The 22,799-nt window shown below is 39.4% G+C and overlaps 2 protein-coding genes and 1 long non-coding RNA gene across 3 annotated transcripts in view; all 3 read right to left on the minus strand.

Moving 5' to 3' along the window:
• LOC133972701 (uncharacterized) overlaps nt 1-22,799 on the minus strand; it is a 42,651-nt gene that overhangs the window by 6,331 nt on the left and 13,521 nt on the right. Inside the window, exons 10-13 of the mRNA XM_062410266.1 lie at nt 21,695-21,973; nt 20,875-21,177; nt 18,399-18,503; nt 18,033-18,050 (exon numbers count right to left, since the gene is read on the minus strand). Coding sequence (XP_062266250.1) covers nt 18,033-18,050; nt 18,399-18,503; nt 20,875-21,177; nt 21,695-21,973 — 705 coding nt within the window. The remainder of the gene's footprint in view (nt 1-18,032; nt 18,051-18,398; nt 18,504-20,874; nt 21,178-21,694; nt 21,974-22,799) is intronic.
• LOC133972089 (major histocompatibility complex class I-related gene protein-like) lies at nt 2,026-12,381 on the minus strand. The gene is made up of 8 exons (XM_062409313.1): nt 12,251-12,381; nt 10,898-11,158; nt 8,166-8,444; nt 6,907-7,209; nt 4,389-4,487; nt 4,030-4,047; nt 3,416-3,500; nt 2,026-3,046 (listed from the first exon to the last, which is right to left on the minus strand). The coding sequence occupies exons 1-7, from the start codon at nt 12,303-12,305 to the stop codon at nt 3,421-3,423; spliced, it is 1,095 nt and encodes a 364-aa protein (XP_062265297.1). The 5' UTR covers nt 12,306-12,381; the 3' UTR covers nt 2,026-3,046; nt 3,416-3,420.
• Nucleotides 14,731-18,026, minus strand: LOC133972104 (uncharacterized). The gene is made up of 3 exons (XR_009924425.1): nt 17,742-18,026; nt 17,439-17,523; nt 14,731-16,174 (listed from the first exon to the last, which is right to left on the minus strand). It is a non-coding gene; the product is annotated as an uncharacterized LOC133972104 (long non-coding RNA).

Here is a 22,799-nt window from a genome sequence, read left to right on the forward strand (position 1 = left end):
TGTATGTAACATGTGTGTTATATGTAAGTTGTATTGTGAATGTGTCATATGGTACTGTTCGTTATTCTATCTAACACAGCTCACTTTTTCTATTCTTATATAAAAGAAGCCGGCATTTCAACCAATTCTATGGTCTGTGGTGTGTTCATTATATGTATATTTCCATTGTTTAACTATTTTACTGCTCCCACGAACCTAGACTCTGGTCCTGTTTACCTACTTAACTGCAACTAGTTGTAAGTGTTACGATCAGTATTGGCCAATCAGAATTTCCATATCAGTGCATCCCTAATATTTATCCATATATCCATATATACATTTATTCCGGACCCAGTTAACAAAACAAAGTGGGACATTGTTACAGGAAGGGCTTGACTATGTTTTAATTGTATAGACTCAGAAAATATTTGACAACAATAACAATATGACAACATGTTCATTAGGTTGTCAACAACATTTCAGATCCATCGACTGAAAATAATTCATCTGTATGTTTGGCACTGATTCCTAAGATGTCAAAGTCAAATACTTATGACAAAGACATGTAATTGAGACTTGACGTTTAAATGTTGAACATAAGCTTCATTATAAATAACTATGAATCTAATAATGTGTCCAAACAGAACTTGATTTATGAAAATAAACTAGTGTTTTTTTAATACACTTTTAAAAATGTAAAGATAACTGCACATCTTCTGTAAAAAAATAAAGATAGAGTAGCTTTATTGTCAATTTCTTCACATGCTCAAGACATACAAGGACTTGATAGGACGTTTCCCACTCTCCCACAGTGAAACATATAAGGTGCACAGGCACAACAGATAACACAAGACATTTCCTAATACTAAGTTAACATACAGATTTTTAGAACAGCAGCATAAGGTTCTCTTAAGTGTAAATACGGTTCTCTAAAGTGTAAGTGTACACTTGGTGCATGTGTGCAAACATAAAGACTGAAACCTTCATCTCTGTGACAGACTCACATCAAGCAGTCCAGCTTCAGTGCAGATGTTATCACATTAGAAAGTATTAACAGACATCTGTCAGTTATTCATCATGGAGGCAGCCTCGTCCTGATTCTTTGTCTCCCTGCTTCTTTTCACTGACATCATTTACATTAGAGATGAATTTGTGTTTTGTGTTAGTAACAATGTGTGTTGATTGTATTGGAGGTCACATTGATAACAGATCATTAATTATTAATATCTCATGTCAGTGACGTCACTCAAGGTCTTCATCAGCCTACATGATATTGAACATTGTACCAACAAAACAGGAAGCTGTTTGTCCTCAGCAGCTTCCTGTTAGAAATGGAAACAGCGCCATCTACTGACTACAATAAAAAAAGAAAACTGAGTCGTTGCCTGATTTGTTTACAGCTTCTCAATCGATGCGTCATTTCATCCAGAAACAGTTCGGACCGTATGGATCTTAATGGTTCTGACCAGAGTAAGAAATCAAATAACGGTCAGGATCCAAAGAAAGAAAAGTCCCTGTTCAGTTGATCTGTTCAGAAATAGAATATAATCTTTCCTTCTTACATGAGATCGATGACATTCACTAACATGAACTTTTAAATCATGTCTTTGAAACGTTATTAAACTTCTACAATCTGCAACGAAGGAATCAAACATCAAACATTACAATAGACCTCAAATCATTTTAGTGTCTTGAAAACAAGGAGCATTTTTCCTTTTCACTTCAAATCGACCAAATACAATCAAACAAAGTAGAAACGTGGCTTTAACTCACGAGCCGTCGCGCTGTGTGCTCCTGTCAGTAGAAGCAGGGAAAGAACAGTGAACATGGTGAGTGGTGGTGTGTTCCTCTTTACTGGACTGAAGGTAGATGAGCTCCTGTCTCCACATAGAGAGACGGACTGTGGAGAAAAGAGACGAAAACAAGGGGAGACGAGGACAAACTGTGAGGCGGTTACATCCTCTGAGCCAATGGGAATTTAGGATCAGCCTCTACGTCACTTAAATCAGGGGGAAAGTGAAAGATTTCAACACAGATGTGTTGAAATCCCAGAGAACATCAGAGACTTTATTAAAAACACAAGTACAAAAGAAATGAAACAGCAAAGCAGATTAATTTAACATTTATTTATAAAAACCCAACACAAGAAGAAAAATTGAGCCTCAAATGTTCAGTTTCTACACTGTAAAAATGAAAACGTGAAATTGTGATGCTACGATTTATATATATAATCAACAAGAGAATATTTAATGGACGAGCAGGGACACTAGAACTCGCAGCTTTGAGAAAATATGAAGTTTTTAAACTCACAACAGATAAGTTCAGTAATTTTGCGCCGTTTGAACCTTTTCATTTTTGCAGTGTAAATGTTAACAAGGCTAAAACTGAAAAGTCCCTAAAAACTAACATTATAAATATTAACAAAACATTTCACATGAGATACTTAAAACATCCCACAACCTTTTTATGATCTCCACTCAAATGAACTTTAAAGGTGAAGAACACAGAAAAGCATCAATACAATCAAACAAACAAAACAAGCAACTCTGGATTAATTCATTTCTTGTTCAGGCCAAAATAGAAATAAAATAAAATCTGAATATTTACACATCTTGAAAACAAATTTTGTACTGATGCTCAAATATAATCTAAATCATAAAACAGATAATATTTCCAGATCCTTAAAAATGAGGATGTGTGGGTGTCTATATATTTAGATTTAGATTTGTTTTATTTTAATGATTTTACAAGGATGCCCCAACATCAGGAATATAAAACTGTAACTATGACGATCTGTAAATTAACTGCATGTGAACAGTGCTGTGATACTTTCATTGTTTTTGAAAATGTGTTTTACTTCACTCCAGGTTAATTATATTTATTATTTTTAAGACAAAGATCAAATTTAATCGAAGCCACCATTTATTTTTCATATTTGTCAGTTGTGTTGTTTGTATTTCAATCAATGTCTGAGCCTGAATATCATTTTATGATTTGAGTCATGAATAATCAATGAGTTCCCAGCGTAAGAGGGAGACTGTGGTGACACTGCTTCTCGTCCATAAACCTGAAGAGAGAAAAGAGAAATAAAAAATGAAATATTCAGTTCCACAAAGTCACATATTTTATGTATTTACAGTACTGAAACCTAATATTTCCATGATTCTCTCAGTGAAATTAAAGTTTACTCATTAAATATACACTAATCTTAAATTGATAAACCCTAAATATTTGGTTCATTAACATTTTAATTGCTGATATTTTAGTTTTAATACAACATTTAATTTGTCCTATTAACGTGAAGGTTACTGATCTGTGCCTTGCTCTCAGCAGATTTTTGTATTTCTAATTCAAACAGAGGTTTTACACCTGATCACACATATGTTACTTTGAACTTAGTTTGAGGCAGTTTTGTTGAACAGATGAAGCAACTCACTGTGTTCAGGAGGACGTCTCACTTGGAGAATTAGAACCTCCATCACCTGATCTCAGCGGCTCTGAGGCACCTGGATCTTTTCCAGCTGTGAGGTCAGAAACACATCGTTAGTCCATCCTCCTCTGAGCAGACACTTTCATTACAAACCACCAACACTGCAGGGAACAGTCCTGAAAACTCTCTTCAGCACAAAATGAATCCTATCCAATCTACAGAGGGTTTACTAGAGTCCTGCACTGGGTCAGGTTCCTGTGGGGAGACTCGTATCCATTGAAATAAATATGAGCAGTAGTGTAGACAAGGCCTGAGTGAACATTTGTGGCAAATTTGAAGAAATTCCCTCAAGGCATTCCTGAGATATCATGTTTACAAGGTGGGGACGAACGGATGAACAGCCTTAAAACATAACGCCTCCCTGACTGTCGCCGGTGTGGACCAGTACAAAGTGGACCAGTACAAAGTGGACCAGTACAAAGTGGACCAAAGAGGTTTTGGGGTGTTTTATAAAACTGAACATGTTAGTACTTTCAGCTGCTGTGCAAACGTGACGTGATGTCCTCATAAAGTATGTTAGTATAAAAAGAAAACAGAATAGAAACTGAAGTTTTACTTACCAGGTGAGGTACTTTGGGCTGAAATTTAAAAAAAATACAAATGATTTCAGTTATTACAGTAAAAACACAAACTGAATTGTGTCATGTTTTTCTCTCGTGGCGATCCTCCTCAAACGATCGACAACATTCTGTCACTTTTTATTGTTTGTGTGCTGGACGCTGTGTGCAGAGCTTTTTATAAACAGTCTGTGGTGCAGAGGGAAGTTAGAAAACTTTGTGTGAACCCTGCAGCTCTTGAAACAGAAGTTGGTGTGTGAGGAACTGAAGTTTGTTTCATGAGGTTTGATCTGAACGAGCATTAATTAGAAAGTCTCAAATCAAAACACCAGAAAATATTGGTGTCTTTGTTGGTCTCTCACCTTTCTTCCTCCTGTACATGATGAATCCAATGACAGCGAGAGCGACCACTGCAGTGATGATGATGATGATGATGATGATGGTCACGCTGATGGGCTTCTCTGTTGAGTGGAATACTTCCAGTAACTAAATCATTTCATGGACTCATCTTCTACAACAGAGCAGCAGTCGAGTCTTAACAGTGACTTTAATGTTCACATGTTGAAATCAGAGACTAATGGAAATAAACACAGACGACACGTCTCCACTTCATCCCACTTTCCAGAAATGAAGTTAAAATATCCCGGATACGAACGCCGCCATCTTGAACATTGGGACTCTGTGCCATAGTGAACGGATGAATGGAGCCACGGTAACGAGGTCACGCTCATACACATGCTCTGTCAATCACCAGTAGTCAATCATGACATCTAGCCAGGTCTTTATAGCATCAATCAGTGACCGAGAGGCTTTGGCTTCACTTTCAGGAGCCGTCATGTCGTCCATCTTTATTTACAGTCAATGGTTGAAATGGTTATAAACTGCCTGAAGAAATTAACCTAAATGTCTGTTGTTACTCGAGGTAAAGAACGAGAGATTTGTTTGTTTTTTCTGCTTCATTTATTCTGTAGAATAAAAAATTTCAAATCAAACATCCACCCTGATCCCAGTATGTCTGTGAAATGCTCATCACCTCTGACAAGTGATAAACCAGTCTTGCTCTAGTTGAGACCTGCAGAAACACTTCATGGAATAAAATCATACAATCATACAAGTCAATTTAAACATTTATAAATGTGTAAATCTAATTGATCAACGAGAGTGGTCACATGTTGGTGAAGTGGGGGGGGGGGGGCACATGCACTGGTTTAACACTGATCTAAATTTATTTTATTTATTTATTTATACACACTTCTACATGTAGCCCTGTAGAAAATCATTAGGATACAGTGCATAAAATTAATCTCAAAATAGCATAACAAATGTTGTATTAAAAGAGAAAGTTCATGATAATTAGATAAGTTCATATTATTAAAAATAGTAGTTCAAATAAGGTTAAACACGGATAAAACATAATAAATATAATATGTACAGTTAATAAGTTTAGCTATTTACAGTTAAAATAAAATCAATAAATAAATTTGTGGTTAAAAGGCTCTGTGATTGAGAAGACAAGATACTTATTGATATTGAGTGCTTTTAATGTGAAATCTAACTTTTTCTCAGTTGTGTGTCAGTCATTGAGTTTCTGCATTTCTAATTGGGTAGAAGCAAATTCACAGCCAATCCAAGTCATCCGTCTGGTATGGGGAGGGACATGAAGTTCAGGTTGTGGTTCAGTATGCTTTGAGCAGGTGAGTTAGAGAGAGAGATATTGTCCGGAGTCCTGAGGAAACGTGTAGTGCTGTGGGAAACATTTAAGAGGTGTCGTCGAGGTCGACTACTCATGGTCCTGATATTACTCTTCTATGTAACCTGCCAAAGGTCAATATAATGTGTATGCCTTAAATTGTGAGCTGTAACTTAATGTTGTAGTGGAAAAAGACAGAAGTGTAATGTAATTAGCCACCCGCTTACATAGCATCACGTGTTGGGATATCATAGCTTTAGCACTGTTGTTGTTTTCAATGCTAAAACGGGCTAACGTTAAGTCAGTGCGATTTAGCGTGATGATATTATGGCTCAACAGAGTTCATGTAATCAAAGGAGACGGAGGTCTGTGAAGAGAGGGAGAGAGAAACCGAGATGGTTGATTCTTCCCCGGATTTTCATTGCTGTGTGCTGCCTGTGTTTGGATTGTTACTGCCATCCCCCCTATCTGTGACTGTCATTGCCCTATTGCTCCTCGTTTGGACCTGTGAGTATCGAACTGATAATGCACGTGCTTTTATTTTATGCTCTTGACTGAGTGAAGTGGCCATAATAGTTTTCAGGCCTCACCACACCCGGGCATTACTACAGGCCTGCAACTGAGTCTCGAGTCTATCATTTCTGGAGAGGGCCCACATGTGATGTTTGTGAGTTAATTTAAAGTTGATGGGAATTGTTTTGTTTTGATTCAGAGACCTGTGAAAGGTAAAGATTTTATTTAACCTTTTCAGTGAATTAAAGGGGAAATTGAGAATCCATAGGAACGGTTTAAACAATTTAAAGAGACCCTGTATTTTATTTTGTGCATTTGAGAAAATTCCTCAGTTACATTTCATATAACTGTTGTGCGTTTATTTTATTTTGTAAATATTTTACTTCCTGAAAGAGGAGCTCACAACAATTTCATTTATTTCATATTGTAAATAAACACCTGTGAAGGTTTTGACTTTTAAAATACAGTTGTGGTGGTTTTTAATATTAATTAGAGGAATTTAAACAAAAGATAAGATTTGTTTCAAATATTCTTCTGAGATCATATTCATTTTTTTGTGTTTACGAACTCAGGCCCAGGAGATCTGGGTTACATACACATCAGCCAACATGACCTGCAGGACTGTTACTGTAGATGAAATGTGTGTTTCCCAGTGTCATCACTGGTTCCAGTCTCACCTCTGTTGGACTGGACTGAGTCTTTGTCCAGTTTGGTGACGATGTCCTCCTTCACACCAGAGATCTGGAACACACAGTCGTACCTCCTCCAGTCTTCAGGGGAGATGGAGGAAACCGTCAGGTCAGCGCTCATCTGGAAGGTTCCATCATGGTTGGGGAGGACCTCTCCCTGGAACACGTCCTCATGAAGCTCCTCCCCCTCTCTCCTCCAGAACAACACGGCACTTTCAGGGTAGAAACCTGTAGCGTGGCAGGTGACTGGAGAGGAGGGAGACTTCTGGAGGAGAGAAATCCTGGGAAGCTCTGGGGAGGAAAAAGAAAGACAGTTCATGGGTTATTATAATGTATTGCACACTAATAATATCATTCCTGTTTGATTCCATTTATGTTTCATTAGTCATTTCTGTTAATAAACGAGACAAGTGAACAAACTGTGAGATGTGAGTGAGAGACAGAGGCTGAAGTGATGCAAAGACACTGGGGAGGACGATATGACCTAAAAGTAATATCACAGTATTTATTGCCCGGTTTTATATCATAGTATTTATGAAGTAAACTTCATGTGGTGGACAGGTCCTGATCACTTCTGATTAATGTTGGTATTTTGTGTTAAAGTGCAAAGTGAGTGCAGGTCGGTCAGGCAGTGAGGAGGGAGGACGCTCCGGCTGGGTCTCAATTCAGGGACGGCTTCCTTCAGAGGACCAGGTCTAATCCATTCATCAGTGACTCCAAGTGAACTGTGCCAGATGTAAAGAAGTTCCCTAGTTCAGTACCAAATCTTAATCTGATTTTATGATATCATGTAACAAAAAAAACAGTCTTTGTTCAATTACCATTACCCTCACCTTCTGACCTTTGTCCACCAAAATGTATTCAGATCATTTGTGAGTCAAAGTGAATGTTTTTTCTAAATTTGAAAAAAATCCTTCATGCTGATGTTAAGATATCACATTCAAGGAAAACCTATTGTTTGAGGCCACAGTGATCTTGACCTTTGACCTTTGGCTACTTAAATCAAGTGAGATGTTTGCACCAAATTTGAGGAAATTCCCTCAAGACATTCTGGAGATATCGTGGTCAGAGCAATGGGACTGACGGACGACCCGAGAGCATGATGCCTGCAGCCACTAGGTTTCGCCAGAGAGGAGGCATGAAAAGAGCAGAGAGGGACTGAGTCCGAAAGGTGTTTGTGTATTTGCTCTCGTTCGCTCAGAGAAAGAAAGAGGAACATTCAGTTGGTGGAGGTTCTGTGATGTCACCTGATCTCAGCAGAGAGCTCCTCCCAAGCTCCAGGAGCTCCTTCACAGAGGAAGGACACTCCTGGAGGTAGTAGTACTTATTATGTGCGAGTTGAGCTTTATCCTGATCCCACTTCAGTTTGGTGATGACACTCTGTAGTGTTGGAGCGATCCACGTCTCTGTCTCCAGGTCCAATGATATGAAATCTTCTCCATCATAACCATGCTGCTCAAAACCATTAACTTCTCCAGTCTCATTGTCCCATTCACATCCGGACATCAACTGGTAAATGTGAAGACCTGAGAGAGAGACAGAGATCTGAGCTGTTATTATCACATCTTCCACACACACACACACACACACACACACACACACACACACTTTATTTGAATCCACCAATCATATTCGTACAAAAAGGATTCAAACATTTCTCAGAGGTTGAATACAGCTTAGTGACTCATGGGTACAAGAAACATCCTATAGCAGCTGATACAGAGCAGAACTTTGCTAGTTGTTTAGATCGTCTCTTACTAAGTCCTGCCAGTCGTAGTCCACTGACCGAGAGCTTATGGACATGCCCCAGACTTCCAAATATCAATACTACCAGCTTACATGTATAGCCTAGGTCTCTCATTTTAGCAACAATGGGCTGGTATTTGGTCAACTTGTCAAGGAAGGCTATGTCCATACAGTGTTAATTTCGTTGACGAAGACTATGACAAAATATATTCGTTAACGACCTTTTTTCCATGACGAAGACGAGACGAAGACGTAAAGAAAACGAATCTTTGAAAATAAAAACTATGACGAAATCTATTTTAATTTTCGTTGACGAGACGAGACGAGACGAAAATGTTGGTGGATGACTAAGTCACAATAATTTTTAAAACATCATCGTATCAGGCCGTCATGAAGTATCAGGAGCGGGCGAGTGAGTGTGTCTGTGTGTGTCTGTGTGTGTGTGTGTGCGCCCCAGATAGCGCTCCGGTCCGTAGCTCCGCCCCCCGCTTGCGCACTCGCTCAGAGAGACAGTGAAAGCAGAGCGCGTTCTCGTGGAGCAGCCTCTCAGTGACTGACAGCTTCTTAACTATGAAAACAGTGAAAACACAGAGTTTCTCTGGTCTCAGCTGCTCAGAGATCAGCGCCTCAGCTTCTTCATCAGAGCAGAAGCTGCAGTTGGTTTGTACCGATGTTCAGTTTCTGTGTCCGGCTTCAGTCTGACCTGCTCTCCCTTTTTGTTTTCACATTTAAAACAAAATATATATTTTTAAGCTATTAGGCTGCAGCTACATGTTTTCACAGAAAAGAAGTTTAATGTGGCTATTAAATGTGACTAAAACTAGACTAAAATGGAATTTGTTTTCGTCGACTAAAACAAGGCTAAAACTAAGAAGGATTAAAATGACTAAAAGGTGACTAAAACTAATATGCATTTTCGTCAAAAGACTAAGATTAAGACTAAATCAAAAATAGCTGCCAAAATTAACACTGTGTCCATATTGAGGTCATAGACACAGGCTACCTCAAGGACTAATACTTCCCTTTTAACCTTGTCCAAGAAAACAACATCAGGGGTGTGAGGGATGTTACAGAACACTTCATCAGAACTGTTAAACCAATCTGGCATTGTACATTGACACAATTGGGGGGAATACTCCTTTAACAGTTCTAGAAATGAGGTCGACAATGCGGTCATGGCCTGTAATATAGAGTTGTTTGCACTTATTACAGCCATTAACAATATGAGCAATAGATTCTAAATGTTGGTTGGCATTAGAATGCATTATACAGTGTGGGTGATGATTATTAGGGTACCACCATGCAATATTGTATTTAGTTGGCAACACCTGTAGTCTGGCTTTAATAGTAAAGCAGAGGATGTCCTCTCCTACAGAGGCATTCCTGTACAGTGTATGAGAGACAGAGTGGTCAGCAAAGTCAAGGCATGCCAACTTTCCCTGCAGTCTCAGTCCAGTCCAGTGTTGTTTTGTCTCTGCCTGTTTAATGTTCAGGAGGAACTTTCTTGCTGTTGTGTTGTGGAGTGTTTGTTGTGTCCCATTGTGGTAGACAGTAGCCTCCACATTGGACACTGGGTATGTGACAACTGCATAAACACACACACACACACACTTCTTTGACTCTGTGTTTGTGTGAATCTAATCTAACGTGTAATTCTTTGCTGTGTTTATTACTTTGTGGACACACTGTGGTCAGCACAGGGACGTTCATCTGTTGCTCTGCTGTTTATTTTATATACTTAAGGTTCAAACTAATGATTCTTGTTGACTATGTACTTTTCTAATTAATCAACTACTTTGAAAATATGAAAAAGTATTGAAAATGTCGACTGTTTTTAATTCATCAAAAAGTATGAGAAGCAACAAACTCTAATATTTAAGAAACAAAACATTTTAGATTTTTACCTGATGAAAAAAATTCTGATCATTTAAAAATCTATTGATCACATGTTTTTCTGTGTTCGTGTTTGAATGTGAGTGTGATTGTGTGTGTGTGTGTGTTTGCGTTTGATTGTGTGTGTGAATATGCGTGCGATTATGTGTATCCGCATGCATTAATGTGTGATTGTGGGCGCGTGTGATTGTGCGTGTGTGTGTTGTGGTGTGTGTGTGTTTATGTGAGCGTGCGTGTGATTGTGGGTGGGTGTTTATGTGTGCGAGTGTGAGACAGAGAGTGTGTATGTGTGAGTGTATTTGTTTGTGTTGTGTTATTATTAAGTGAAATGTAAACAAACCTCCAGTTTGGTTGAAGCGTTCCTTTAAGGTTTCAATGCGGTCTTTGAAGAACTGCTGTAATCTCAAAGCATTCTGAGTGTGCCTCTCCCAGAACTGTGAATCAGTTGCCTTTACGATCCAGTCCTGTTTGGGTTCTGCTTTCATTGTGTTGCTGTCATAGTATCCGATCTGAACATCATCAACCAAACCAACAGCCACAAACTCTGGAAGGTTTTGGACTTGAGACGATGCAGTGAGGAAATACTTCAGAGAGTGAAGCCCTGCAAGAAAAAGTTCAAGTCCTGACTTTAGTTTTCAAACTGTTTTATAAATCACTCAGAGTCAAGAAGACATGAAGCACAATCAACACAACTTCAGCTGTTGTGAGGGAAACAAACACAAAAACACATTCATAGATAAAACGTCTGCTCCAGAATCCAGACTCTCTTTACTTTGAATATTCTGCTACGTCTTAAAAATGGATTCAATCATACGACTCAAATGTTTAATATTAGAAAATAATAATTTCTACTGCAGAGTATTTAATATGAAGTGAAACTACTTAAATTTCCAGTTACTCTTTGATACTTTTATTCTTAAAGTCTTTAAGTAGTTGTTTTCTCTCTGCATATATATCAATATATAGTTATCCATATATACATTTATACTGGACCCAGTTAACAAAACAAATTGGGACATTGTAACAGTTAGGGCCTGACTATTTTTTAAATGTGTAAGCTCAGAAAATATTTGACAACAATAACAATATGACAACATGTTCATGAGGTTGTCAACAACATTTCTGGTTCAGATCCATTGACTGAAAATAATTCATCTGTGTGTTTGGCTCTGATTCATAAGATGTCAAAGTCAAATACTTATGACAAAGACAACTAATTGAGACTTGATGTTTAAATGTTAAACATAAGCTTCATTATAAATAACTATGAATCTAATAATGTGTCTAAACAGAACTTGAATTAAGAAAATGAACGTATTTTTTTTAAATGTAAAGATAAATTCATATCTTCTTTGTTTATTCTGTAAAAATACACTTGGTGCATGTGTGCAAACATCAAGGCTGAAACCTTCATCTCTGTGACAGACTCACATCAAGCAGTCCAGCTTCAGTGCAGATGTTATCACATTAGAAAGTATTAACAGACATCTGTCAGTTATTCATCATGGAGGCAGCCTCGTCCTGATTCTTTTCACTGACATCATTTACATTAGAGATGAATTTGAGTTTCGTGTTAGTTACAATGTGTGTTGCATCACTAACATGAACTTTTTAAATCATGTCTTTGAAACGTTATTAAACTTCAATTCCACCAATTACAATCAAACAAAGTAGAAAGGTGACTTTAACTCACGAGCCGTCGCCCTGTGTGCTCCTGTCAGTAGAAGCAGGGAAAGAACAGTGAACATGGTGAGTGGTGGTGTGTTCCTCTTCACTGGACTGAAGGTAGATGAGCTAATTTCTCCACAAAGAGACGGAAACCAGGTGAGTCGAGGTGAAACTGTGAGGCAGGGACATCCTCTGAGCCAATGGGAATTTAGAATCAGCCTCTATGTCACTTAAATCCGGGGAAAAGGAGAAGTGAAAGTTCAGATCTGCTTGTTCTGACGTGTTTGTGTCGAATGAAGACCCGAGGTGAACACCCACAGGATCACTCCGGGTCATGACTTGTGGTTATCAGCCGTATTGTCATAACTTCAGCCTGCTCTTAACATTTTTATTTGTCTTTGTCTTATTTTTTGTAAATACTAATCCATGTCATTTCAAAATTCTGCCACTTCCCCCTGCTCTGCATTTCCTCGTTCCACGTATCCCATTACCTGCCCCACCCATAGAAGCATCTGTTTTCCATCAAGTTATAAGTCACCCAGTATATCTACCAGATCATCTCCTCTGTTCTCTGCCTGATCGTCTAGTGCAGGGGTTCTCAAACTTTTGCAAGATGGACCCCCCAAAGCTGGTTAGGGGTAGTTGGGGCTCCCCCACACGCCCGCCACCGCCGCCCTCAACTACACCACAATATATAGATAGATAGATAGATAGATAGATAGATAGATAGATAGATGGCATATTGTTATTGATAGGCCTGACATGTCAATGTTAGGCTATTGTTATTGTTAGGCCCATACAGACAATTAATATTACCATTTTACTATTTATTATTATTATTCTGTCTGGTGCGGCCGGAAAAATCAGTGTTTCTGCAATTGTATGGGGTTTGCCAAGCTTAGCAATTCTATGAGCAACTACATACGATGCCTCCAGACACTGCTTGGAGATGGTGGTTTGTTGTTGCTGGAGGCCATCACGTTTACGTTTAAAGAAGTCCCCAGGCTTTTCTTTCAAATCAGGGTGTTACGTGTGGAGGTGCCTTTTTAATTTGCATGGCTTCATGCTGTCATTTGCCAGCACCTCGGCACACAAAACACACTGAGGACGTTGATTAGTCGTGCCAGTGACGGTGAAACCAAACTGCAAATAGCTCTCGTCATATTTGCGAAGCTTTGGCTTCTTCCCAACTGGCGCATCGGCTGCCTGACTTTTACGAATCAGAAACTTGTCCATAGTTGTGTTTGTTTGCTGATACAGTGTGTGTGAAGTTAATAAAGTTCTAATTGCAACGTCGTGGTCTTGTGAGTGTGTTTGTATGTGTGGCTGTGAGCGACTTGCACACGAATAATGAATAAGGCTGTGCTAGGCAATGGTTCCTCACAAAACTAACAGTACACAATGTAGACAGGGACACCCAATATAGTGTTCAAGTGCTGGTGTTTTATTTGTTGCAACACGGTGGATGATTGAAGATGTAAAGGTAGGTGTTAAGGAGAAAAGGGCTAGCTGCAGTTGGAAGACGTAAGCTAGCTAGAAGGCTAGCGCTTGGGGCTACAAGCTTTCTAAAAAAGACTCTGGAGCAAATTACTCCCTAGATTAGGCCACGAATTTGATTGAATATGCCTGCTGCAAGTGCAGGGAGGTATTACTAAGGAAAGAGTGAGTCTTTAAAAAGACTGTTTATAAAGCAATGAATATCTGAATGATATCGAAAACAAGAGCAATCGCACAAACTCTGCAGAGTGTTGTCTCAGTGAGGGTGAGTGCTGACCATGCCTGCAGTTACTTTTATACTCGGAAGCATACGTGCATCTCGCGTTCAAATGATAACACTCCTCTTTTGATTGGTGGATCAGGAACAAAACAGTATTTGATTTGTTTGTGTCAGTCCAGCCCCTTGCATTTCACCACTGACGGAGCTTTCACTAACCAGCGACAGGTCTTCGGCTTTTAAATTTTTTATTTTTTATTTTATTTATTACAGCCCCCCCCCACACACACACACACTTTCAAAACCACTGGTCTAGTGTGTTCTCCCCTAGCCTTCCAGCATTATCTCCTTACTAAGTATTCTGCCTGACCCCCGCTCTGACCTTCTGGACCCTGGATTCCCTTTTGCCTGCTCCCTGTCTGCTTTGTTCACTACCTGACAGTCTGCCTGGCTTCTGACCCCTGATCTGCTATGAAACAAGATGTCTGCTATTTCCAAGACTGCTCCAGTGTATTGCTTTTGGCTTCACGCTTGCTATTTTTGCCCACCCCCTGACATGTGTGAACAATCAGCAAAACAGTTTTGGTCCAGATTTGACAATTTATCTTGTCATATGTAAAATGTCTTTGTCATTTTCCTGTTGAGAGTCACAGGTTTGACCAAAAAGCTTTTTCCTTGCTGCTCTTACAGGTCAAATCCACATTAGTTTATTCTCTGGGACGATAATGAACATTTGAACTTTCACAGATGTTTTGAACTTTTCTACACGTTGAATCACAAAGAGGCAGAAATCCCAGAGATCATCAGAGACTTTATTAAAAACACAAAAAGTACAAAAGGTATGAAACAGCAAAGCAGCAAAATTTAACATTTATTTATAAAAAAACAACATAAGAAGAGAAATTGAGCCTCAAATGTTCAGTTTCTACACTGTAAAAATGAAAACGGGAAATTGTGTTAATGCAATTTGTAAATATAAATCAACAAAGAATATTTAATGGATTTGTAAACGTATTTGCTTCAACTAACTTAATAAGTTCAATTAGTAAAGTTGGCAAAACACAAAATGGTACGTTTGTGATATGACACGTCTCATGTCTCATCAGGGGAAACGTGACCTAACGTCTTCAAGGTGAGTGTTTAGGTTGAATACAAGACAGAAAGTCTGGTTCTGCAGCTGCATGTTTCGGCGGCTGTGGCTCAGGCGGTAGACCGGATCGTCCACTAACCAAAGAAGCACAGGTTCGATCCCCAGCTACTCCAGTCCGCATGCCCAAGTGTCCATAAGCAAGAATCAGAACGCTAAAACTACACCTGACAGCGTCGTGGACAATGTGTGTGATTGACGTGTGACAGAACAAACACTGAGTGAGTGAATGGGACTGAGTGAGAACGGTAAAGTGTGTGAGTGGTCAACAAGACGATAGGAATGAAAGATAAGTTCAGTAATTTTGCGCCGATCATTTTTGCAGTGTAAATGTTAACAAAGAAAGAACAGAAAAGTCTCTTGTCCCTAAAAACTAACATTATAAATATTAACAGAACATTTCCTATGAGATACTTAAAACATCCCACAACCCTTTTATAATCTCCACTCAAATGCACTTTAAAGGTGAAGAACACAACAAAGCATGAATAGAACCAAACAAACAAAACAAGCGAGTCTGGATTAATTAATTTCTTGTTCAGGCCAAAATAGAATTAAAATAAAATCTGAAAATGTACACATCTTGAAAACTAATTTTGTAATGACGCTCAAATATAATCTGAATCATGAGACAGATTATATTTCCAGACCCTAAAATGGGGATGTGTGGGTGTCTACACATGTATATTTAGATTTGTATTATTTTAATGATTTTACAAGGATGCCCAAACAACAGGAATATAAAACTGTCACTACGATGATATTTAAATTAACTGTATGTGAACAGTGCTGTGATACTTTCATTGTTTTTGAAAATGTGTTTTACTTCACTCCAGGTTAAGAAAAAGTAAAAATCCTCATTTGATTTACTAATATTTAAACAAACGTTATCAGAGGGAAGTTTACATTTCTTATTTTTAACTAAAAGATCAAATCTAATCGACGCCACCATTTTATTTGTCAGTTGTGTTGATGGATTTCAATCAATGTCTGACCCTGAATATAGGTTTATGATTTGAGTGATGAATAATCATTGAGTTCCCAGCGTAAGGGGGAGACTGTGGTGGCACTGCTTCTCGTTCATAAACCTGAAGAGAGAAAAAAGAATCAAAATGAAATGGTCAGTTCCACAAAGCCACGTATTTTATGTATTTACAGTATTGAGACCTAATATTTCCACGATTCTCTCAGTGAAATTAAAGTTTACTCAGAAAAATACACTAATCTTGAATTGATACGCCCTAAATATTGGGTTATTTGACATTTTTTTTGCTAATTTGAGTTTTAATTCAACATTTTAATCTGTCCTATTAAAGTGAAGGTTTCTGATCTGTTTCTTGCTCTCAGCAGATTTTTTTATTTCTAATTAAAACAGAGGTTTTACACACGATCACACATATGTTACTTTGCACTTAAGGCCAATTTATGCTTCTTCGTTTTGACGGACACGGACAGATAGGACCGCCTTCTTTGCCGTGGACCCTCCTCTCCGGGCTCCACGGAGAGCTCTTCGTGCAGCTCTGATTTTTCTAACTGCAAGTCGGTATGGCGGAGAGCCTACGGATAGCCATTGGCCGTGATTGGTCCGCTAACGATAGCATTTCGGAACGATCCATTTCCGGACCTCAGACTTCCTGTTTCTTTTCCTATATCACAATAAACCCAAACACAACTACGATTCTACGATTAATGTGACAAGTGTGTTAAGCCAGCGGAGTTGTCTGGCTGACGGTGGCTGGTTAGAACCCTGATGGCGTGTGTGTACGGTCAAACACGGTTAAAACAAACTTTCATAATGGCGCTAGCGTGCTACCATGCTAACTGCTGTGCAAAATCATGCTGTCATGACTTTAATTGTCATTACACTGTTTTTCAAACACCGTCGGGTTAGAAGCGAACGCTTGGTTGTAGTTAGTATCGGGAGTCCCTGCTGACTGTGTGTGGAAGCTGGGGGAGGAAGCTAGCTGCTTCCGTGTAGCTTCAAGTAGTGGAATTAGCAACGCAGCTTGGAAACAAGGCCGGGGAACCGCTGCGCTAAGAAACGATAACCTCAGCATTTTGACCCGCTGGGTGTCACTTTATTTTGTTTAGTTGCCATCGTTCACTGTGTGTGTGAAAAGTCGGGAGCAGGTAAATTATGAACGTGGACTTCTTCTGAGAACTCATGAGGCAGGCTTCTCTAAACTCGTCTTCTGTTGCGCCATCTACTGTTCTAGCGCCCAATTACTTTAGGCAGCGGAGAACTATAAATCAAAAAGTGTCCGTCCGATCCGTCCGTCCGTAACAGACTCGGAGAAGCATAAATTGGCCTTTAGTTTGAGTCAGTTTTGGGGAACATATGAAGCAACTCACTGTGTTCAGGAGGATGTCTCACTTGGAGAATTAGAACCTCCATCACCTGATCTCAGCGGCTCTGAGGAACCTGGATCTTTTCCAGCTGTGAGGTCAGAAACACATCGTTAGTCCATCCTCCTCTGAACAAACACTTTTATTAGAAACCACCAACACTGCAGGCAACAGTCCTGAAAACTCTCTTCAGCACAAAATCAACAATATCTTATCTACAGAAAGTTTACTAGAGTCCTGCACTGGGTCAGGTTCCTGTGGGGAGATCCATTGAAATAAATATGGGCAATAGTGTAGACAAGGCCTTACCGAACATTTGTGGCAAATTTGAAGAAATTCCCTCAAGGCATTCCTGAGATATCGTGTTCACAAGATGGGGACGAACGGATGAACAGCCTGAAAACATAACGCCTCCCTGACTGCCGCCGGTGTGGACCAGTACAAAGTGGACCAGTACAAAGTGGACCAAAGAGGTGTTGGGGGAGTTTTATAAAACTGGGCATGTTAGTACTTTCAGCTGCTGTGCAAACGTGACGTGATGTCCTCATAAAGCATGTTAGTATAAAAAGAAAACAGAATAGAAACAGAAGTTTTACTTACGAGGTGAGGTACTTTGGGCTGAAATAAAAAGAAAATACAAATGATTTCAGTTATTACAGTAAAAACACAAACAGCATTGTGTCATGTATTTCTCTCGTGGCGATCCTCCTCAAACGATCGACAACATTCTGTCACTTTTTATTGTTTGTGTGCTGGACGCTGTGTGCAGAGCTTTTTATGAACAGTCTATGGTGCAGAGGGAAGTTAGAAAACTTTGTGTGAACCCTGCAGCTCTTGAAACAGAAGCTGGTGTGTGAGGAACTGAAGTTTGTTTCATGAGGTTTGATCTGAACGAGCATTAATTAGAAAGTCTGAAATCAAAACACCAGAAAAACACTGGACAAAGCTTCTGTGTTGGTCTCTCACCTTTCTTCCTCCTGTACACGATGAGTCCAATGACAGCGCTGACGACAGTGAGAGCGACCACTGCAGTGATGATGATGATGATGATGGTCACGCTGGTGGGCTTCTCTGTTGAGTGAATAAAAAAACAAAGCATCACAACCTGAACAGATGAAGCAGGTTGGACAGTTTTCATCTGTACATAATGACTGTATCTGTGCTTATTCACGCTGGTTTGTCTTAAACTTTACTTCCAGTAACTAAATCCTTTCATCAACTCATCTTCTACAACAGAGCAGCAGTCGAGTCTGAACAGTGACTTTTAAAAACACAGATGACACGTCTCCACTTCCTCCCGTAATTCCAGAAATGAAGCTAAAATATCCCGGATACGAACGCCGCCATCTTGAACATTTGGACTCTGTGCCATAGTGCAGTGGTTCTCAACCTTTTTTCAGTGACGTACCCCCTTCGAAGAAAAAATTCTGCAGAGTACCCCCTAACCAGCGCAAAGTATTTTTGGTTGAAAGAAAGATGTAATGTGATTTATTAAGCCTTGTAACTAGACACATTCAAATTTAAAACTCCATCAATGTCCATAACATTGCTCATTTGTAGTGGTCTCTCTTGAACTATTACGAAATAAAAAGATATAAAATAACTAAAGACTTTTATTATTATCTCAATATAAATAAAGATTTGTGGACCTCAAAATAATTATCAACTTAAAGTGACCTCTTTTGGGATCATAATAAAGATATGTTCTCAAACTGAACTCATGAACTTAATTATAGCTAAACACTTCTTCCCAAAAAATAAATCATTAACTTAGTTTTAAATAAAAGATTAGCTCAAAACATATTTTTTTAATATTCATCATCTTAAAATATCTTCTTTAAGGATTGAAAAGAATACTGACAAGTAGCTTGTTTCCGGGTTTTGGGGAGGCTTTTCGCATCGTGTCTTGAGATGACCTGAATTCAGAAAGTTTCCTCTTAAAAAACTCAGGTGGCTTACCAACATGACTTTCATGTTTTGTCTGGAGATACCGCTGAAGATGTGGTGGCTTAATGCCACTGCTGGCTAATCTCTCCCCACAGAAAAAACATAAAGTGTAAATAACCCAATCTATGTTATTGTTAATATTATTGAAGTGTCTTTCTGTTATTTTATTGTGACATATTTGCTCGCTTTAGGGTCATACAATTTAATTTCCGCTTTTGTATTACATGCTTTTATTTTGAAAGGGTACCGGTAGAGACGCGGACTTATTGTTATGAATCATTAACTTCACAACGGAAAACTTTTCCATTTTAGCGCCCCTCCGAAGAGGCACTAGCTCTCACGGTGTTGTTTAGAGAAGGCTCTCTGCTCTGGTTTCGCCTTCTTTGGTACTTGTCCCTCCGTGTTTCAGCAGTATTGCTGCTGAACTTCAACTCGACTCCATTGTTGAAGTTTTCAAGGCAGGTGATGACAGGCGATGACAGGTGGCGTGTGCCCGGTTGGGTCAAACCATCGGTATGGGGGAGACTCTGTTTTTTTAGGATAATTAAATTGAAAAGCCTACTGAATACAAAATTTAGTTCATGAACTTACAATTACATTTTATTGAATATTTGTTAAATAACAATTTTTCAAGGATTTTTGAATGGATGCTAATTTTAAATATATTTAAAAAAAATCTCAAGTACCCCCTGGAGTACCTTCAAGTACCCCCAGGGGTACGCGTACCCCAATTTGAGAATCACTGCCATAGTGAACGGATGAATGGAGCCATGGAAACGAGGTCCCGCCCACACACATGCTCTGTCAATCATGAGCTGTCAATCACGAGCTGTCAATCATGAGCTGTCAATCATGATATTTCAGTCTGTTTTTTTAGCATCAATCAGCGAACGAGATGCTTTGGCTTCACTTTTGAGGAGCCGTCATGTCGTCCATCTTTATTTACAGTCAATGGTTGAAATGGTTATAAACTGCCTGAAGAAATGAACCTAAATGTCTGTTGTTACTCGAGGTAAAGAACGAGAGATTTGTTTGTATTTTCTGCTTCATTCATTTTGTAGGATAAAAGTTTTCATATCAAACATCCACCCTGATCCCAGTATGTCTGTGAAAGGCTCACATCTGACCAGTGTTAAACCAGTCTGGCTCTAGTTGAGACCTGCAGAAACACTTCATGGAATAAAATCATACAATCATACAAGTCAATTTAAACATTTATAAATGTGTAAATCTCATTGATCAATAATAATAATAATAGTAATAAAATCCTCATACACTTTTGCAGACACATTAAATCCATCTTAATTTTTCAGGATCACATGACGGTGAAGGGGGGGGGGGTGGCACATGCACTGGTTTAATACTGATCTAGATTTATTTATACACATTGATGAAAGAAAACTTCTCCTGCTACACATCAGCCAACATGACCTGCAGGACTGTTACTGTAGATGAAATGTGTGTTTCCCAGTGTCATCACTGGTTCCAGTCTCACCTCTGTTGGACTGGACTGAGTCTTTGTCCAGTTTGGTGACGATGTCCTCCTTCACACCAGCGATCTGGAACACACACTCGTAGCTCCTCCAGTCTTCAGGGGAGATGGAGGAAACCTTCAGGTCAGAGCTCATCTGGAAGGTTCCATCATGGTTGGGGAGGACCTCTCCCTGGTACACGTCCTCATGAAGCTCCTCCCCTTCTCTCCTCCAGAACAACGTGGCACTGTCAGGGTAGAAACCTGTAGCGTGGCAGCTGACTGGAGAGGAGGGAGACTTCTGGAGGAGAGAAATCCTGGGAAGCTCTGGGGAGGTAAAAGAAAGACAGTTTATGGGTTATTATAATGTATTGCACAGTAATAATATCATTCCTGTTTGATTCCATTTATGTTGCATTAGTCATTTCTGTTAATATAAGAGACAAGTGAACAAACTGTGAGATGTGAGTGAGAGACAGAGGCTGAAGTGATGCAGAGACACTGAGGTGGACGATATGACGTAAAAGTAATATCACAGTATTTATTGACAGGTTTTATGTCACAGTATTTATGAAGTAAACTTCATGTAGTGGACAGGTCCTGATCACTTCTGATTAATGTTGGTTATTGCTAGGTGTCGCCAGAGCGGAGGCATGAAAAGAGCAGCGAGAGAGAGAGAGAGAGAGAGAGAGAGAGAGAGAGAGAGAGAGAGAGAGAGAGAGAGAGAGAGAGAGAGAGAGAAGGGAGCAGACTGAGTCCAGCAGGTGTTTGTGTATTTGCTCTCGTTCGCTGCCACAGAGAAAGAAAGAGGAACATTCAGTTGATGGAGGTTCTGTGATGTCACCTGTTCTCAGCAGAGAGCTCCTCCCGTACTCCAGGAACTTCTTCACAAAGGAAGGACACTCCTGTGTGTAGTAGTACTTAAGAAATGCAAGTTCAGCTTTATCCTGATCCCACTTCAGTTTGCTGATGACACTCTGTGGTGTTGGAGCGATCCATGTCTCTGTCTCATGGTCCCATGATATGAAGTCCTCTCCATCATAACCCTCCTGAAGAAAACCATTAACTTCTCCAGTCTCATCGTCCCATTCACATCCGGACATCAACTGGAGAATGTGAAGACCTGAGAGAGAGACAGAGATCAGAGCTGTTATTATCTCTCACACACACACACACACACACACACACACACACACACACACACACACACACACACACACACACACACACACACACACACACACACACACACACACACACACACACACACACACACACAGTGGAGTACAAACCTCCACCAACAGTCACTCATAAACATCAGTCTCCTAAACGTGTTTTATTTTTTTCATCATCATTCACAAGTTTCTCTCTGAAAATCAAGGAAAACTTTGAAAACCCTAAAGAGATAAAAGATGATCCTAGATCATCTAACTCATTCAACTCATAATAACAACTCATTCACAGTTGTTGATCTTTATTATTTTCTGCTGATCAGGTCATAAGTTAAATGTCTTTTCAGCACTACAGTATATAAATGTCTTCTGGCTTTGACTCTGTGTTTGTGTGAATCTAATCTAACGTGTAATTCTCTGACTAAAATGTCTGTGTGATTATGTGTTTAAATGTGTAAGTGTGATTGTGTGCGTGTGTGGGTGCGTTTGTGTGATTGTGTTTGTCAATTAATTGTGTGTGTGTTCATGTGTCTGAGTGAGTGTGTGTGTGAATTGATTGTATGTGTGTGTGAATATGTGTGCGAGTGTGTGCGCGTGGGTTTATGTTTGTTTATGGGCGTGTGTGATTGTGTGTGTTCATGTGTGTGACTGTAATTGTGTCTGACCGTGATTGTGTGTGTGCGTGTTGTGGTGTGTGTGTGTGTGTGTGTTAATATGTGAGTGCGTGTTAGTGTGTGAGTGTAATTGTGTGTGTGTGTGTGATTATTGGTGCGTGTT

The sequence above is a fragment of the Platichthys flesus genome, chromosome 17 (assembly GCF_949316205.1).
Source record: "Platichthys flesus chromosome 17, fPlaFle2.1, whole genome shotgun sequence".
NCBI classification, from domain to species: Eukaryota; Metazoa; Chordata; class Actinopteri; order Pleuronectiformes; family Pleuronectidae; genus Platichthys; species Platichthys flesus.

Excerpts from the sequence above, each read along its gene's own strand:
- LOC133972089 (XM_062409313.1), bottom strand. The coding sequence starts at position 12,305 with ATGTTCACTGTTCTTTCCCTGCTTCTACTGACAGGAGCACACAGGGCG. Across the intron at positions 7,210-8,165 it reads GAGCTCTCTGCTGAGATCAG|AGCTTCCCAGGATTTCTCTC; the intron begins GTGACATCACAG and ends TTTCCTCCCCAG. Across the intron at positions 4,488-6,906 it reads CTCAGTCCAGTCCAACAGAG|AGAAGCCCATCAGCGTGACC; the intron begins GTGAGACTGGAA and ends TCCACTCAACAG.